The sequence below is a fragment of the Gadus chalcogrammus genome, chromosome 6 (assembly GCF_026213295.1).
Source record: "Gadus chalcogrammus isolate NIFS_2021 chromosome 6, NIFS_Gcha_1.0, whole genome shotgun sequence".
Lineage (NCBI taxonomy): Eukaryota > Metazoa > Chordata > Actinopteri > Gadiformes > Gadidae > Gadus > Gadus chalcogrammus.
In genome coordinates this window covers 3,010,817-3,025,987 of record NC_079417.1, presented here as the reverse complement: position 1 = coordinate 3,025,987, position 15,171 = coordinate 3,010,817, and the positions used below count along the sequence as shown (strand labels likewise).

The 15,171-nt window shown below is 44.4% G+C and overlaps 2 protein-coding genes across 2 annotated transcripts; both read right to left on the bottom strand.

Moving 5' to 3' along the window:
• Positions 1–1,398: 1,398 nt before the first annotated feature.
• On the bottom strand, positions 1,399–9,601 carry nod1 (nucleotide-binding oligomerization domain containing 1). Its single transcript, XM_056592745.1, has 12 exons — positions 9,316–9,601; positions 8,830–9,042; positions 8,466–8,640; positions 6,215–8,027; positions 6,034–6,117; positions 5,802–5,885; positions 5,594–5,677; positions 5,180–5,263; positions 4,627–4,710; positions 3,202–3,285; positions 2,964–3,047; positions 1,399–2,738 (listed from the first exon to the last, which is right to left on the bottom strand). Exons 2-12 carry the CDS (start codon positions 9,028–9,030, stop codon positions 2,666–2,668), a joined length of 2,850 nt encoding a protein of 949 aa, XP_056448720.1. The 5' UTR covers positions 9,031–9,042; positions 9,316–9,601; the 3' UTR covers positions 1,399–2,665.
• Positions 9,602–9,652: 51 nt separating this feature from the next.
• Positions 9,653–12,513, bottom strand: ggctb (gamma-glutamylcyclotransferase b). The gene is made up of 4 exons (XM_056592746.1): positions 12,180–12,513; positions 11,696–11,844; positions 11,091–11,223; positions 9,653–10,105 (listed from the first exon to the last, which is right to left on the bottom strand). The coding sequence occupies exons 1-4, from the start codon at positions 12,387–12,389 to the stop codon at positions 9,971–9,973; spliced, it is 627 nt and encodes a 208-aa protein (XP_056448721.1). The 5' UTR covers positions 12,390–12,513; the 3' UTR covers positions 9,653–9,970.
• Positions 12,514–15,171: the final 2,658 nt, after the last annotated feature.

Genomic DNA, 15,171 nt, shown 5'->3' with positions numbered 1-15,171 from the left:
CTCTCCTCCTCCCCCTGGCATGCTGCCGGGGGGTCTACCAGTGCCTTTTGTTTTTCTTTAAAGACTAACAGTAAGACTGGGGAGGAGGAGGAGGAGGAGGAGGAGGGGGAGGAGGAGGAGGAGGGGGAGGAGGAGGAGGAGGAGGAGGAGGAGGAGGAGGAGAAGCAAGAGGAGAAAGTGTTGGGGACATGGAAATACGGTGGATCGATGGTGCTGCTGGCCTATGAATGTGACCATACAGAACTGTGTGATTGGCCCGGGGCACCAGAACTCAACGTACTGTAAAAGGTACCTTTTTGTCGCGCAATATAATATAATGTCGAGTCCTCAATCTGAGCCCTTCATCTCTTCTTCTTTATTCCTGCTAGGGAAAAATGTGAACTGAATGAGAATGTGACTTTTTTTAATAGGTTTGTCTGTTTCCTGTAGCATTATGTTTGGGTCGTTCCAAGGGTATGGGGGGGTGGGGGGGGGGGGGGGACTGCTACCCCCTACCCCAGACTACCTGTGTCTGTGTAACGGCAACACTAGTGTTTACCAGCGTCTCTCCCACATTCATCCCAACACTCCTGTAGTACTCCATGTTTTTGCTGTTTTCTAATTGACTATTTATCATGATTTATACATCAGGTACGACAGAGCCCCCCCCCCCATCTATTTTACTTATCAAAGGGACACGTAAGATGATTTGCTCAGCATTTAACTACAGCAAAACATAAACAAATTACAAAAAAGGGCAGGATTAGGAAACCGTTTTCTGATCCCAAAGACATAGACTGTGTGTGCGTGTAAGTTTGGCGCGCTTGCATATTTGTGTGTGTCCATCTCCGCTTTGAGTGTTTGTTATATCTTTAAAAGCCTTGGAATAGTCCTCCTTGAAGGATTCTACAGCCTTTTCAGAACATGCTGCTGAAGAAGTAAATATCGATAGATTATCTGCCTAAAAATAAATACAAAAAAGATTTCATTACCAACGTAAGGTATTGGGTCAGAACTGTGATAAGCTTTCATTCAGTGGCATTTCTTCTGGTAGTCCAATGCCACATTGTTTGTTAATGGAAACTACTGGTTGAATTTAGTAAAAAAAAGTATTGTTCATAATAATAATATTATTATTAATAATAATAATAATAATAATAATAATAATAAGGTTATGCCATTGCTGAAACATGTTTGACATTACCTAGCCCACCTGTAGTTCTGAATGTGAAAAATGCATTTATACGCAAATGCTTAACCCTAACAAAGACAAAAGTACACTCCTGTTTGTATTATTAAGCATATGTGCCTGGTGAAATGTCCTCTATTTTCACAACATCACAAAGGAAATAATTTCATTCACAACTTATTTACTTAAGATTGGACTCAAGACGGGCATATTATATATATATATATATATAATATACGGCAAGTCCCTCTGTTGAACTGGGTTGAAAAAATAAAAGCCTTACCTGTACAATATTATTAGCAAAGCACCTTTAAGCAGTGTAGTTCTGTACATCGTTGCATTACATTTAAAAATTTTCATTGTCACTTTTTTGCCACGTTTGCACACATATAAAATACACCAAACTAAACCAATGATATGAAAATACATTTATTTTGAAAAGTTTTCCCAAACCTTTGTAACAAAAGAACGTGGAGGTTTGTTTTGCTTGTTGTTTCCAGGAAGTCTGCGTCACTATGTAGCATTCTATGTTAGCATTCTATGATAGAATTCATTTATGTTGTGAATATGTACAGAAAGCAAATGTAAAAGAAAAAGCTAATCTTTTCAATAACCCATTTCAAATTCAAAGTTATTGTCTCTGTGCGTTTCTGTGGGCATGTGTTTGTGAATGAATGCCTACAATTATTGTTTTGCCAAACCAAAAAATTATTGATCTAGATGGAATACGATAAAACTACAATTTATCCTTTTATCTACAATGTTTCTTCTAACTGCTATCTGTAGAGTAAAGACACACTTTTTTCTCCAGCTCACTCAAGAATTGCTTGAGCAGACCTTACACAAAACAATAATTGAGGTGACTTGAAGTGACTTGACTTTAGGTTAACTTTTGCAGTAAAAAACTGAATCTTGTCAATTCAAAAAGATGTATGTGCAAGAAGATTCAGTCAAAGCTAACGTGAAATATAATCTTTCCAATAATTGCCATTCTGATCATATTAAACATGTGGAGTTTCTAGGTTGGGCTTCTGTAGTTTTAAATGATTGATTATGTCACTCAACATAACACAGTAAAATGCCCACACACTGTCTCTTTCTGGTAATCAGTAAACGTAAACCACAGCTATCAGGCTTTCCAGACACTACAACAAATTATGTTTAAAATAAATTTGCTCCGGAATATTCCCCTGTGAAGATGCCAATGCTTAGTCTAGGCGTGTGGTCATACCTATAAATAAAATGCATAATTTTGTACATGATTTATGACATAGTTGCTTATGTGGATCCATTCTTCTAAATCTGCATAAAGGCAAGACATGTATAATTGTAACAAATGCAGAAGAGTACATTTAAAAACACCAGTAACTAGATGCAAAGTAATGGTTTGTTATCCTACTGCTGTCTAGTGTTCAATATAAAACCAGTTTATTATGAATAGCATTTAAACCCTGCACGGAAGAAAATGCCTCTAACTCTCTTCACAAAGGTTTGCGCTCAATGAAACCGCAGACGTTTGTCGGCTTCAAACTGCTTTTCTTCCTCTTCAGAAACATTATTTCCTTTCACACTGTGAAGAGATTGGCAGATGTTGGGACTTTTACGGAACAGCCAACGCATCTCACAGTTCAAAAAAGTGAAATTTTTAGCATGACATCTGACACCAAGCGTTTAGTTCACTCTTCCACTTCCTTTTCCTGGGGCAACTTCACAAATTTACACCATCCAACAAAAAGTCACCACAATGTCCAAACTGCAGTAATGCTTTGACCACGACTCCACTCTGGTAACCTACCATATCTCTTTGAGGGCTGTATTGTGGGCCAGGGCCTCCTGGAGAAGTCTCAACCCAATTGCAGTGAGCTGGTTACTGATCAACCTGGAGTCAAAGGAAACTAACTAAGTCCCTCCTCTGGTATTACAAGTTTGTGTAATTACAGGGTGTGTTAGGTGTAATGTGGATTCACCCTAGACAGGACAGCCCTGTGTGTGACGGCATGTACAGGGTGGGTACAGTGAAATGTGTGATTTACCAGAGGTGAGACAGCCCGGTGTTTGCCCTAACCAGCTTTGCCAGATGGGGGGCGACCTCGTCCGTCAGTTTGTTTTCCACCAACCTAAAAACAATGAACCAGTCGCGTCAATGCTTTTAGCAGGCACCTGTTAACACAGTATTTTGACCGTGCTAGTCACGTGGTCCTGTCGAGACAGTGTTGTGACCTTGTGGAGGTGGGGCGGCGTCTGGCCTTCAGGGGGAGTATGGAGCACCAGGTCTGCTGGGGTGACGGGGTCTGATTGCTGACAGGTGTCTGCAATCGGACCCAATCAGGAAGTGGCTATTTATGTGCCTGCTTGTCTTTCAGTCAGGGTTTGAGAGAGAGAGAAGGAAGACGCTCTCTGCGAGCCCGAGAGAGCGTCGTAAGAGCACGAGACGGAAGGAAAGAACGTTTTGTTCATTTGACATTGTGTTTGTTTGCTCCGAAGGAGAAATAAACGGGAGTTCGCTCCATTTTCGCTTGAGAACTGTGTCCTGACTCGTCTGACAAGCAGGCACATAAATACTAGGCCTGCAGCGGATTCGAATTGTATCCGAATCCGTTCGGTTCGTTTACCACAGTTCGGAGCATTCTGGAGATCCGCGGATTTCGGTTTCATGAAGGCATTGCCTTATGTAGCGTATTTTGCCTACTGTAGCCTACGTCCGAAACAAAAGGGTGTTTAGGACCCAGCGGAATGCATTCTCTCCAGTGCTGCCCGAGCCAATGATACTTTTCCCGCCCCTCCCTTCAGCCTGTCAGCGTTCAAAACAAACTGGGCTTTTCAAGCGCACGATTCCTAAATTTAAAGAAAGTAATTGATACAATTATATTCTAAATATACGGGAGATAAATACAAACGGGTGATAAGCGGGATAACGGCCTTCGAGGTCGACCGGTTCGATGGAAATAATGGACAGGTAGAGGCAACTCTGGCTTCATGCTGCGCTCGTCGCCAGAGTTCTAAGCCTCGTCGGCCGTTATCCCTTACATGTTACACTCAGTGCACCATGTTTTCAAATGCATTTAGGGGAACATTTATTGCACAAAAAAGCCTTGCAAGTTGTCTGATTGCAGTCAATTAACACATTGCAAATAGCCTGTGGGTCTCATTCATTTTTGTGTTTCTCCCCCAAACCCTCCGTCAAAAAAAAGTCTGCCTATTTACTATCACGGACATGATCCTAATCCGAACCGTATCCGAAACCGAGGCCCAAAACGGTTATCTGAACCGAACCGTGGACACACTGATCCGTTTCACCCCTAATAAATACACACTTCCTGATTGGGTCTGATTGCAGACACCTGTCAGCAATCGGACCCAATCACCCCAGCAGACCTGGTGCTCCATACTCCCCCTGCAGGCCAGACGCCGCCCCACCTCCACAGACCTGTACTGTAAACTGTATCTCTGGGTCCTACCAGAAGATCCTTAAGATGGTGTTTTCAAGTAACGCTTCAGCCAAGATCTTCCCACCTTCTGAAGTGATGCCATTGACCGAGAGACTGTAACAAACAACCATGGCAGATTATTTTAATGCATTTCGGGCTGAGAGTTCTAGGAAAGAGGGGGCGGTGTTTGTCGATGGTTACTAGCCACTGCAACTCTGTGATACTTTTTGTAGGTAGTACACAGGGTTTAGTATGCGTGCTACTAAACCCGGTGTGATTGGAGTTGAATGTGACAAAGTTCTGTAGGGTCACATTCATAGGCCAGCAGCACCATGGATCGATCTAGGATTCCCATGTCCCCCACACAGTTGAACATTCACAAACTGGTTGGTTGACACTGGCAAAAAACATGTGATTTTACACCTGTTGTCTCTAGATAACAGTTCAATTTCAGTTACAGTTTCAAAACTGGCATAGACAAGGCTTGAAATATAGGTTTGAAACCATAACAAGACAATTCATGTTCACTGCCACTTTGATAAAGGGAATCTTGGCCCGCACACGTGAGGCCTCGCCACCGAACCTGAGGCTGTTGAGGCTGGGGTGGTTCCTCAGAGCCTCTGCAAACCCTTTGGCTCCCTCATCACCAACCGTGTTCCCCCACATTCTAGAAACAAGACAAGAAGGGGGGTGTAAATGGCTTTGTCAATTTTAAGTTGTACAACATCCTTTACTATGTCCAAAACATATGGAAAATGTAATTAAGTTGCTTTGTTATTTGAAATGTATTATTGCTGTTGGTATCACGTTTGTATAGTGCGGAGGATGGTGGGTATGTTGCATTGATATTCATTGAGGTTCTGGGTGTTTCTGTGGTACTCTATATTCGGTAAAGGATCAGTAACGCAGGCAGTGGCAATGCAAGCATCTCTTAACACAAATTACCTGAACCACAAATATAGGCGTTCTGATGTCAACATGGAACAGCAAGTCTTACCCGACATCAAAAATCGATGTGCTCATTTTGATGGCATTCGCCAAACACATCCCCCCAACACTGGTGATCTTGTTTTTACCAAGCCTAGACAAAGAAATGTCCTTGAGTGGTTAATACTAGAGAAGTCATGCATATTTTATCGGAACAATTTTGATGTTATGTCATATCATGTGATATAACATGAAATATGATTTGCGAATAAACCTACTTCAGAACACGCAGTCTTGGGCATCCCTCGATGATTTGAGCCACATATTTGGCTCCTGTATCTGTGATGTGATTGCTGTAGAGGCTGAAGAAAACGTTCAAATCAGGAAATCAGGAAATGTGTGGATGACCTCGTTGAACACAGCTGCCTAGGCTCCCGAAACTGACCGTATTGAATTTTGCAAGTTACTCAGTTAAAGCTTATAGATTGAGTCAAATTAATGTTCACTCACCCGAGGACCTTCACTATTTTGTGCTTAACCAACTCCTCCGCCAACACTTTAACACTACTGTCCGAGATCTGGTTGACGCACAACCTGGAACCAAACAGTTTCAAGGTTAAAGGGATGACCACCACTGCCTTTTTGTGTAGTTATTTCACATTCAGTTTAACGAAACATCTTGGTCTTTTACCTGACCACTGTCATCTTGGAGAAGGACGGCCTGAGCTGCTGCACGCCGTAGTCGTTGATGTTGTTGTTGTCCATGTCCACTCCCAACAGTTTCTGCCGGTGTTGCAGCACAAAGTTGAGGGCGGTGCAGTCCCCGGAGTACATGTTGCAGTAGCCCAGTTTGATGAAGTTGGCTGTGATGCCCTTCGCCGTCAGCTGGGCCACGTCATTGCTACCCATCTCAAAGATGCACCGCAGCATCCACACAAAATTGGGCAACACGTGAACTCTTGTGCCCTCAGCGCTTTTGTAGGTGGGCAGGCCCCGTAGGTGGGACTTGATGCTGGTGGACAGGTATGTTTTAAGGAGAGCCCTTTTTTTCTTCAAGAGCACCGGAGGCGCCAAGTGCTCCACGAGGCTGCTTTGGTCCTTGGCGAGCAGCCCGCACAGGAACAGGTTTGTAAACTGTAGATGCTCGTTGCTCTTGAACACATCCCTCTCTCTTAGCTTCGAAGATTTGGTAATGCACGACGCGCAAGGCAAATTTAAACCCTCCCGCTTCCTTTTGCATTCCGTAAAGAACTGAAGGATGGATGCCACGTCGAGGCTGTTGTCGAGCACCAAAGCGAGCGCAGCCAAGAAGGACTGCAGGGTCATGTGGAGGAACTCATAGGTGGCCTCACCTCCACAGGCGTCATAGCGGTGGACGGGTCTCAGGAAGCCCACGAGCAGGTCCTCCTCTGTCAGGTCGCAGGCTGAAACCTCTTCCTGGTTGAAAATGAAGCGCCCCTTCTCCATGCCTTGAAGGGCCAATTTGGCATGGGCTCCCAGGGGCCTGAGGCCCAACTTGAAGGTCTCTGAAGTGCACCGGGCCCTTTTCTTTTGCAGATGCCTCGCCGGCAAGGCCCAGCGGCTGATGAACACCTCAGTAAACAACATGAAGACGTCTGTCAGCGTGATGCATTTTTCTGGAAGCGCAAAATCGTTATGTACCGCGCGGAGGTGCTTGAAGCTCTTGAACACGATCCAACAGAAGAGCGGTGTGGAGCAGAGGCCACAGAGGTGGGGGCTGGCGTCCAGGTGAACGGACACGAGTTGTCTGTGCTCCGGTGTCGTAAAGTGCAGCGCCACATAGGACTGCAGATTGGCGGGGGAGAAGCCCCTCAGCGACACCTTCTTCCTGACCACCCTGTTTGGCAACTCTGTCCCGGTGCGGGCGGTCAGCACCTTCTGGGACCCCCTGAGCAGCTTCCCGCACAGAAGGTTGTTGAGCAGCAGCAGCGGGTGGGCCTTGTCTTCTGGCGAGACCACCTGCTCTACGTTCAGCAGGTCCACGTCGCCCTCGATCTCGTCGTAGCCGTCGAACGTGAAGATGGTCCTCTCTGGGTAGCGCACGATGTACTCAAACACCTCGTCGTCCGGGTCGTCGTCAGGGTAACAGCTGTGCTTGAAGAGCAGGTCCCTGAGCGACAGCTCGGCCGTCTCCTGGAAGGCGGTGAACATCCTGCAGCGGAACCGAAAGAAGAAGACGGCGTCCGTCTGCAGCTCTCTCTTCGACCAGAGGTTCTGGAGTTTCTGCAAGAGGAGGGATTTGCCCATGCCGGCGTCACCTGTAATGAAGACCACGTCACCCTGAGGGTTGAAGACCCCAGATTCGTCCAGGAGCTGGTCCTGGTTCTGCAGGAAGCCCAGGCTCTCGTTGCGGTCGTTGATGAGCTCCATCTGGGTGGGGGTGTAGAGGTCCTCCAGCCGGGCCTCTTCTTGCTGAGCATAGGACATGATGAATTGGGTGTCCCGGCCCAGTTCATGCCTCAACGTGTCACAATACTTGCTGACTGCCAAAGAAAAGGTGAAAGTAGTCATATTAGTATCACAGGATGATTATAAACACTCCACTTGTACCACAGACTATAATATTAATATAGAAGTCCAATGGGGGTTTCATGTTAAAAAAAAGAAGACATGTCTGTGTGTGGGCTGATTCTCACAAGTCTCCATTGACCCAAAATAGATTGTCAGGATTTCCATTATTGTGGATATTCTGGATATTATGGAGTTTGTTTTAATGTGTAGGCCTACACAGCATCATTGAGCTTAGGCAAATGCAGGCATTCCTCCCATCTTATTGCATAGTTTTCATTTAACATGGAGACTTACTTGGGTCAGTGTTAACCACATTTAATGTGTAGGCCTACACAACATCATTGAGCTTTGGCAAATGCAGGCATTCCTCCTATCTTATTGCATAGTTTTCATTTAACATGGAGACTTACTTGGGTCAGTGTTAACCACATTTATCATCAGCATAGGTTCACTTGGCTGGTACTGTATGTCTTCGAGCCACGGCTGGAGATCCATGTACGCGTCATGCACTTTGTACAGGACGTAAATGAAGTATTCGCAGACATCTTCTCCTTTGCACTGTATCAGCTCCAAGATTTTGCGCATCTTAAGACATTTAAACACTTAGTGTTAGAATTAGTTGAAATAGCTTAAGCTAGACCTACCCCCCCGAAAACAACGCCTAAAGAAATATTCGTTTAATATCAATTAGTATCAGAGAGTAGTGAGTAGACTAATAGAGTTATTGATGGAATATATTCTAGGGTTTATTTTTGTTGTAGCTTATTGCCTCACCTGATCTGATTTGGTGGGGGTGCGACGCACAATCTCTACGTCTTCTGCGCAGAAGAAGTCACCCTGTAGAAGGTTGTCCAACATGCACTGCACGCTCTTGGCCCGGGACACCAGAAGTTCTCTGTGCCAGTTGATGATCCGCGATGGGGGCACTTGACCGAATATGGGCGGAAGGAACTCTTCCTCTCCGTTACCCATCATGTTTGGTATCGACTGCGCGGTTACGAGGAGGAAGGGTTAGGTTATATCAGTACTGATTATGCGATGTATCAAAGGCAACTTTTAAACAAACTCCCATTATTTTCGGAAGTCGATACTCAGTTCAAACTTGACAAGTAACATTCCCTATCACTTGCCAAATAAAACGAAAGCAACTATCTCGCACGTTGTTTGAACGTGAAATGGAAATGTAGGACGGTCAATTTACTTAATGTGACAGTCACAGTGGGCCTTATTGCACACAGTTTCCCCACTTGTGAATCCTACCTTCGGTTTATACAGAGAATCCCATCCAAATCTTCGTCTGTAGGCGTATCGAGCTGATTGAGCTCGATCAACAATATTCAATATTAAAACGTGTCGACGAGAAAATAGACGGACGAATAGAGCATGAGTTACACGATATTATATTAAATTATAAAAGAAACAATAGATCGAATGTCGGCCTGAATTAACCCAAAAGAATAAAGATAATAGAGAGTAGCCGACTGAAGACTTCCTACTTTTCTGACAGTGACACATATGACACTGAACAACACTGAAGTGTAAATGGGGAACCGGGGCAAGGAGGATGAAACCTGAAACCTTGATTAATGAAATTAGTCAATTAGTCAAATATTTATGAGACGATGTCCACATGAAGTCAAATAACTCTCTTTATTTCTTTATATGCTTATTACCAAATGTAAGCAAATGCATCAGTAAATAATTTGTAATTTGTCAAGTAAAAAAATTAAGCCTATGTTAAACACGTGTAACAGTATAGGTCTATGTAAAATAGAAACAACTTAATTCAGCTGGTTTTCAGATTGAATTAAGCCTATATGTCACCCAGGTGTGTTTATTATTGATCAGGTACTCCTTCATGTCAGGTATCATTAGAGTAGGAGATAAACCCCTAAGGAGACATCCTAATGGTTCATTAGGATGAGGAGGCCTCTATCCCCTCCAGTGTGTCCAGGATGGACGGGCCCTTGTAGTCGTTGGTCTGCACAGCCTCCAGCTTCTCGATGTAGTCCAGGGGAAGTCCATGCTGCCTCGCACCGAGGCACACGACCTGCATGTAGAACAGTTTGAAAATCACTCTTTGAGACCCATCAGTCATATCAAATAGTCATATTTATAAGTGTTATCAACAGTCGTATTTAACATTAGTACTGCTAGCTGTGTTTTATACAGGGAATGGATTAACCTAACAATTGTCAGTGCTTGGCCTTTGGTTCTATGAACATCTTCACTGTACAGATATTGTTTCTCTTTCTTCTGACAAACTCACTAATTATAAGTCGCTTTGCCCGATTGCTATGGAAATTATCATTTGGTTGGTTCTTTTCATGATTGATTTTGAATAATGTGCGAAATGTATGCAAATGTATATCCATCTATTGTCATGGTCCGCCCCTGGTTTTCCCATTCACCCTCTGCCACCCTGATCTGCCCTAATTAACCCAGCCACCTTCACCTGTGCTCCCCCTATGACAGTCCTCTCCTTTCACTCTGCCAGATTGTCTCTTGTTTCATTCAGAGCTTTCCCGCAACTCCCTGCCGTCCAGTCCCTGTCGGTCTGTCTGCTCCTCTGTCCCCGTCTCCCGATCCACCCGCCTGACTTCCTGTTGTCGACCCTTCGCCTGCCTGACCGTCCCGCCCGACGTCGAGTCCCTGTCGGTCTGTCTGCTCTCCAGTTCCCGACTCCCGCTCTGCTCTTCTGTCCTCCCGTTGCCGACTCCTCGCCTGCTGACCCACCGACGATTCCCTGCCCACCTGTCGGTGACTTTACTGTCTGCTCTCCGCCCGCCCGATCCTGTACCAGAATAAGTCCTTGAAACTGTCCTACAACTGTCGTCTGTCGGTGCACTTGGGTTCTGCCTAACCCCCCCCTCGTTACAATCTATATTTGCATTTGTGGGTGAGCCTACCAGCATAAATCTTTTTCAAAACACTTAATATAGTCATAACCCTTATTTGAAAGAATACAACTTGCCTGAACCCCTTCTTGAGTATTTCAGGTTCATTGTGATATTTTGTTAAGCATGCATTCCCACCTGTTTGTAAGGCGGAGAGGTGATGAATGGGTAGAAGTCATTCATCTGGTAGCTCCTGCAGACTGTGTTTCCCTTGGCTGTGGTGACATTCACCTGCAGTGGCCTGTATACACCCTCCTGCACTCCCTCTTGACTGGGTTCAATTCATATTATATCACAGGAAAGAGAGACAAACAGCCATGTTGGATTATTTCAAGGTCGGAGAAATAACGCACTCACCATTCAAAGATTATTATTTTTAGAAAGATCATTCATGTTCACTCAAACTGTAGAATAGTTTGCACCAGGGCATCATATACAAAAATAATTCGGTTGTATTGTTAAACAAGAGTACTTAAAAAATGTTTTTAAAGAAAGTGGGGTGAACAAAAAAACGGTAGGGTGTTTTTTACTGCAGTGTAAAAAAACATGTCTACAGCCTAACGCTACCTTGAATGTATATTGAGCCCAAGCTCAAAGTAGAATTCAATGCATGCTCTCCCTTGTTTGTCGTAGAAAATGTAGTTTTTTTTTGTTTTTTTCTATGCAGGTCTCTTTAGGGGCTCCATACTTTCTGTTTCTCTTATCTGGGTGGGGGTGTAGGTTTCTGGTTCTGTTTCTCTTACTCGTCCAGCGTCTGGAGGTTCTCAAGGCCCATTCGCCAGACAACGCCCCACACTTCCTCTCCTACGCTCTCCTCTATGGTGGCCACTCCTCCGTGCCAGTTGTTGACGTCGCCGAAATGCTCTGACCAGCCAAACTTCAGAGTGTAATCCTAGATGGAAGCAATAAAACATTTTGTTTACAATTCATTATTTTCGTCTTGATTTTTTTCATAATATCTATCTTCTACTTATGTATCTTCTTGAGGGTGAAATAGGCCTGCAGGGTTACATGGGCTATTAAATATTATTGCCATTAGTGTGCAGGTCACAGATTGGCCTATCCTTGAAATGCACACATTTCGACCGTGGACAACTTGGAGCTGTACTGTACCGTAAAACAAATGATGGAGTCGAGTTGTTGTCTAAAAGAATAAGGTTAAATTCTACGTCGTGTGTAATTTCATGAAGGTGCCTACATTTTATATCAATCAACCTGCAGGCCTACCTTTAAGTATCCAACCGAGAAGAAAGTGGCCGAAGGGTTTCTCTTCTGCAGTCTCTCCTTGAGTAGGTTACTTCCGTAAGCAAAATATAGAAAATGGTCGGAAGAATTGGAAGATGCTATGTGAGGTAAACCTTGGAGGTCGACCGCCGCCATGGATGAGAATATGAATAAAAGAACAGAATAAACGCCACCAAGGTGGATATATGACATTATTCAAGATGAGTTAGATGCGTCCTTTTCTCTAGACTATTCCCCCGCAATATGACTGAGAACCTTGAACAGAAGGATCAGGCTTGGTTCGTTTTGGGGACTCCAAAGCGCGCAGCGTCCGTGCGTCGCCCGGTGGCGCGTCGAAAGGGGCGTGGCCAGGATGAAATCTTGGTAATGGTAACATTATTTATTCATATTGTGATTTTTTAGGTTTTAATTTCAAACTTATGAGATATTCTAAACACACAAAAAAAAAACTGACGCCAGCAGTGTTTTGACCAACCACGGAGTCAGAGAGGTTATTATAGGGCACACAGAGACCGTTAATCAGATGAGCCGATAGGTACAGTTAATCGTACACAAGTATGCTGCCTACATAGAGAGGAATAGTCAATAGCTTGTTAAACATCCGCTTTATTATCATTATTTCACGCATTAAATCACGTTAACTTTAGATAGACCTACTGAACTTCAAATGCATAACTGCTGGTATAAAGAGTTGGCATAGCACAGAGGACAATGCATTAAACACAGCGGCCGTGATACGATAATACACAGAGCTTTACCCACAAAGCCTTGCTGCTGTTTATTCCAACAATGTTTTTGTTTTCTCTGTGCAAGGGAACAGTCTGGCACCCAATCACTTTAACTGTTACCCAGACAGTCATAGTGAAAGAGAATGTGGCCCGTTGTTGTTGCAGCTTGACAAATGTTACTTGATGTTTATTGGTTAATGCTGTATGCATTTTGGACGATGAAAAGGTAAAATGCCTGTGACCTACTGTACTCTCATGCTCTATTATCCTGGCTGGACAACGGCCGTATGAGCAGGGAAAATGCCAGACACAAGTAACACAATGCAAATACACAATGACAGCAGAGTTCCCGACCTTGCTTGGACCAATAACGCATAGGACTGTAGACCTCTAAACACACACACACACACACACACACACACACACACACACACACACACACACACACACACACACACACACACACACACACACACACACACACACACACACACACACACACACACACACACACACACACACACGACACACGCTTCATTTACATCATTAATCAAGGATGCTAACTAACAACACTTTGAGCTCTGGACCGGAGCTACCTAGTTACAGTAACGAATGACAGCAGAGCTGAGTATTGTCAGCTCTGGGCCGGGGTATGTCTTGTAAACAAGTGACAGTAATGCTGAGTGGTGAGAGCTCTGGATCCGGAGCACGCCTCAAGTCCGGCGACCCGGTGTAGGGTGGCAGATCGGTTCTGGAGCTGAAGCCGCTCAGCAGCCGAATGAAAAGTACAGAAAGGTGGGGTAGTTCTTCATGCCCTTCCCGCCATGAGAGAGATGTTAACATTACAAAGATCGATGTTGGATTAAGTCACAATTAGTTCATCGTTTCATAATTGATGTGATGATATGGTCCTTTGCACGTTGTATTTTTCTCTGTGTGTGTGTATTTTGTAGGTCTGTTACGCTTACTCGTCCAGCGTGTGGAGGTGCTCTATGCCCATTCGCCCAGACAACGCCCCGCATATTGAGCTATCTTTTTGCAATATGCCGTCAGCCATTATGCAGCTACAAGAGATCATCATACCGAAGGTGAAAATGTTGATAAAGTATAGCAGCAGTGCCAGCTGTATACAGTGTTTCCACGAAGTGAAGTGGATGGTTGGAGGCCATGTCTAGGGCACATAGAGCACATTTGTGCTCTAGTTGATTACATTTGATTCTTTTCTTTTTACCTCCTCAATGACCACACATTTTTTTTCTGGGCCTTTGTGCAAACCCCGATGGACTCATGATGAAACACCAACAAAAATAGTGTGTAGTTTGAGGGATGTGTGTGCAACAAAAAGCCACATGCATGCGGGGTACAAAGGAAAACAACAGGACCAACTTGTACAGCTGTGTCGCCCACCCAGTATTCCCGTTATTGCTCCATATAGTACTTGTGCTTATGCCTAATACCTCTTACTAACCCCAACCCTGCTTACTACTCAACCAGTCTCCAGCACGCTCCTGTCAAGATAAACGAAACACAGACAGACAGTTGGGCCCAACGAGCTTAAGACATAAACAATACTTCTAGACCTTAAATCAGAGGCTGTTGGATATATTAAGACTACATCAGGTCTGCTGGACAGTGCATTAACTCCTTCAGGGTCCTATAGGGCGGGTCCCACCTCCTCAGTTTGGTGAGGTGGGGATTTCCCTAAACTCTTAAGAAGAATCCCCGGCGCTGGTTGACCCCTGGACTTCTGTGGATGAGCGGTAGGGGAGATAACTGCCCCAATCTTTTCCTACCGGTTTGCGGAGGCAGAGGAACTTTATGTAATATCTTCCTGTATGTTCCTCGGATATCCCGATTAACTTTGACGCTCCATCGTTCATTTTAGGGAGTCTAGATAGTAACCCCTAAGTCCTTGGGACATAATGATCTTGGTGTCCTTTTACTAGGATAGGGTAAACTCCTCACAGCTTTTTGGAGCCCTTCTCTCTCTCTTTCTCCCTGTACCTCTCCTGCTGAAGGTTACATTCCTCTCTTTCTCTTCTCTGACTTTTTCACAAACTGTCTAAACCTTTTGTAACCCTTGTCAACCACCCAAAAATAGATATATTGAACCTGGGGGGGTAGGTTCAATATTTCACCTGAATAAAAAAAGAAATCTATCGATATATTGAAATGGGATTGGGCCTAAACCTTCAAACTCCACCAATAAGAACCCCAAACTCTAAAACCCAACCCAGTGAATCCCT

Bases quoted from the DNA above. Each gene is read 5' to 3' on its own strand.
- nod1 (XM_056592745.1), bottom strand. From the start codon at position 9,030: ATGATGGGTAACGGAGAGGAAGAGTTCCTTCCGCCCATATTCGGTCAA. The intron at 8,028-8,465 runs GTAAGTCTCCAT...TTTCTTTGGCAG, and splicing joins TGTGGTTAACACTGACCCAA to TCAGCAAGTATTGTGACACG. The intron at 3,048-3,201 runs GTAAATCACACA...CTTTGACTCCAG, and splicing joins ACCGGGCTGTCTCACCTCTG to GTTGATCAGTAACCAGCTCA.
- ggctb (XM_056592746.1), bottom strand. From the start codon at position 12,389: ATGTCATATATCCACCTTGGTGGCGTTTATTCTGTTCTTTTATTCATA. The intron at 11,845-12,179 runs GTAGGCCTGCAG...GCTTCCATCTAG, and splicing joins TCTCGGTTGGATACTTAAAG to GATTACACTCTGAAGTTTGG. The intron at 10,106-11,090 runs GTGGGAATGCAT...TTCTACATGCAG, and splicing joins CCTCTCCGCCTTACAAACAG to GTCGTGTGCCTCGGTGCGAG.